We start from the raw sequence: 3,464 nt of genomic DNA, 5'->3' as shown, positions 1-3,464 counted from the left end.
GTTTCCGCATGCATAATTAAAAAATAAAAAAAAAGGGTCGGCGACGAGTCCTGGGTCGTCGCATCATAACGACCATAGCGGGGTTCGGGGCGTGACATCCCCGTCCGAATTGGTATCAGAGCAAGGTCAGCTCGATCCAAGTTTGGTCGAAACCTGGAGTGATAAGGTGCGATGGGTTTTGGGATAGTGAGTTAGGAAGACACTAAGTGCCTGTGTTTGGTTGTTAGCTTTCTCGTTCGTAAGCAGGTTGCTCAGGAATTCTAATTCCTTGTTGGAATTGGAAAGCAGGTTTCTGTAAAGATCCTGCGAGATGGACAATCCTGAACCGAGAGCCCCTAGGAGGAGGGCCGAACCAGGTCAGGCTGGTGCCAGAAGGAGAGCACCAGGGGATCCTAGATTGGACCAGATCTTGTAGGCTTTCTGACGGATCTTAGTAGGGCGCACGGGCCAGAGAATCAAGCTACCGGCTGCGAGCTGCACTTTGTGCACACTGCGCACATTGCACTGTGCTGTAGATGTTCCGTTAGCTGGCAATGGAAATGGGAATATGCACAAGTTGGTGGAGCAATTTCTGAAACTCAAGCCGCCCAAGTTCACTGGCGCGGGTGATCCTGAGGCTGCAACCCTCTGGATTAGGGAGTTGGAAAAGGTTTTTGCCTTACTGAGATGTACAGATGAAGACAAGGTGACACTGGCAATCTACCAATTGCAAGGTAACGCCAGTACTTGGTGGGAAGCTACCCAGAGGAGGGTATTTCCCGAAGGTACGGCCCGGGTGTGGGATGCCTTTGTGGAAGCTTTTTACAATAAGTACTTTTCGGACTGCGCTCGAGAGCAGAAGATGAATGAGTTTCAGCGTCTCCGACAGAACCAGTTGACGGTAGACCAGTACGAAGCAAGGTTTGCTGAGCTGTCCCAATATGCCCCAAGGTTGATTGAAGACCCAGTTGATAAGGCAAGGAGGTTTAGGGATGGGTTGAAACCTGAGATTAAGGACCAACTGGTGCCTCTGAATCTAAAGAACTATGATGAGCTATATGATAGGGCACAGCTGATTGAGAGAAATTTAGCTGAGAGAACAGCCGCGTCTGGATCGCGGTTTATGCCAAACAAGGATAATCATCGGTTTGGGAAGAGACCAATGACAGGAGGTAAGTTCCCCATCCCTCCTAGCAAGAAAGGCGGAGTGAGGAAGCCGGTGTCCAACAACAACAATGGCTCCTGTCGCTTATGTGGAAGGCGCCACGGATCAGCTCCATGTCTTGCTAGGACAGGTGCTTGCTTTGGTTGTGGCCAGCATGGCCATCATATCAGAGACTGTCCACGCCAAGACGTGGGAGCGCAAAGACCAATGCAGCAGGTAGGACAACCTGCAAGTAGTGCCCCGCCGAACCAGTGGAACCGACCCCAAGTGCAAGGAAGGGTCTATGCTGTCATAAGGAAGGAGGCGGAGGACTCGCCTGCCGTCATTACAGGTACGGTTTCATTACACGACCATGCTGCCTATGCTTTGTTTGATCCTAGAGCTACGCATTCATTTGTGGCTAAGCAATTTGTGGAATTAGTGGGGTTAAGTCCGAAACCGCTGGGAGTGGTTTATAATATTTCTACCCTTTAAAGGATAGTATAGTGTCTGCAGTAGGCTGTACTGGTTGTAAATTATCTGTTGGTGGTCGTGAGGATAGCATAGATTTGATTGTTTTGACGATGTTCGACTTTGACGTGATTATTGCAATGGATTGGCTCACCAAGCAACGAGCCACGGTAAACTGCTATCGTAAGACGATACAGTTTGAGCCAGTAGGGAGTGTCGGTTTTGAGTTTGTCGGGAATCGAGGAGGACCTTCGATCCCTTTAATCTCGTCACTCGAGGCGACTCAGTTATTGGATGAGGGTTGCCAAGGCTATTTGGCGACTGTAATTGACACTTTGGTAGAGGAACCTGGGATGCAAGATATTGCTGTGGTGCAAGAATTTTCGGACGTTTTCCCTGAGGAATTGCCTGGGTTGCCCCCAGAAAGGGAAATCGAATTTGTGATTGAGTTGGCCCACAGGCACGGAACCGATTTCTAAGGCACCTTATAGAATGGCATTATCGGAATTGAAGGAGTTAAAGGTTCGGATGCGAGGAATTGTTGGACAAAGGATTTATTCGTCCTAGTGCATCACCTTGGGGAGCGTCAGTTCTATTTGTAAGGAAGAAGGATGGGTCGTTGCGCCTTTGCATCGACTATCGGCAACTCAATCAGGTGACGGTTAAGAATAAGTATCCATTGCCCAGGATAGATGATTTATTCGACCAACTTCAAGGAGCTTCGGTATTCTCGAAGATAGACCTGAGGACAGGTTATCACCAGTTGAGGATTCGAGAGGAAGATATACCGAAGACGGCATTTAGAACGCGCTATGGACACTATAAGTTTACTGTGATGCCGTTTGGTCTGACAAATGCGCCTGCAGCTTTTATGGACTTGATGAACAGGGTGTTCAAGGAGTATTTGGATAGGTTCGTGATCGTGTTCATTGATGACATTTTGGTGTATTCGAGAAGTTTGGAAGAACATCAACAAAGCATTTGAGGACAATCTTGCACTTTTCGAGATCATAAATTGTATGCCAAGTTTAGTAAGTGCGAGTTTTGGTTAACTCGAGTGGCTTTTCTTGGACACGTGATTTCCGGGGAAGGAATTTCGAGAGACCCGGCTAAAATTGAGGCGGTCATGAATTGGCCTAGACCAACGACGATGGCAAGTTCGGAGTTTCTTGGGATTGGCTGGCTATTATATATGGAGGTTCGTGGAAAAGTTTTCTGCTATAGCCATGCCCTTGACGCGATTACTGAAAAAGGACACGAAGTTCGAATGGACGGATAAGTGTGAGCGTAGTTTTCAAGAGCTTAAGCAGAAGCTAACTACTGCACCTGTTCTAACCTTACCGTCTGGTTCAGGGGGATATGAGATTTACAGCGACGCGTCATACAAAGGATTGGGATGTGTTTTAATGCAACATGGAAGAGTTGTAGCATATGCGTCCCGACAATTAAGACCACACGAGTTGAATTACCCGACACACGACTTGGAATTGGCTGCTATCATATTCGCGCTTAAGATTTGGAGACATTATCTGTGCGGAGAAAGGTTTCATATCTATACGGATCATCAGAGTCTAAAATATCTATTTTCGCAGAAAGAATTGAATATGAGACAGCGTAGATGGATGGAGCTGCTTAAGGACTATGATTGCGACATTTTGTATCATCCGGGTAAGGCTAACAAGGTAGCCGATGCGTTAAGCCGAAAGTCCTCGATTGCGCATATGATGGTTCAAGAATGGATTTTGTTTGAAGGATTCCGGGACTCGGATTTCAGGTTCGAGGTAAGTCACCTCTCGAGTTTAATGGCTACTCTTAGAATCGAGCCTGAAGTGCAAATCAGGATTAAAGCAGCGCAATCTTCAGATCCTGA

At 47.3% G+C, this 3,464-nt stretch overlaps 1 protein-coding gene across 1 annotated transcript; it reads left to right on the top strand.

Annotated features, from left to right (window-relative positions):
- Positions 1-310: 310 nt before the first annotated feature.
- Positions 311-2,579, top strand: LOC130136574 (uncharacterized). The gene is made up of 4 exons (XM_056306620.1): positions 311-356; positions 516-1,475; positions 1,643-2,034; positions 2,250-2,579. Exons 1-4 carry the CDS (start codon positions 311-313, stop codon positions 2,577-2,579), a joined length of 1,728 nt encoding a protein of 575 aa, XP_056162595.1.
- Positions 2,580-3,464: the final 885 nt, after the last annotated feature.

The sequence above is a fragment of the Syzygium oleosum genome, unplaced genomic scaffold (genome assembly GCF_021117445.2).
Source record: "Syzygium oleosum isolate NSW1041296 unplaced genomic scaffold, Sole_v2.1 Sole_v2.46, whole genome shotgun sequence".
Lineage (NCBI taxonomy): Eukaryota > Viridiplantae > Streptophyta > Magnoliopsida > Myrtales > Myrtaceae > Syzygium > Syzygium oleosum.
This window is presented reverse-complemented; position numbering and strand designations above follow the sequence as displayed.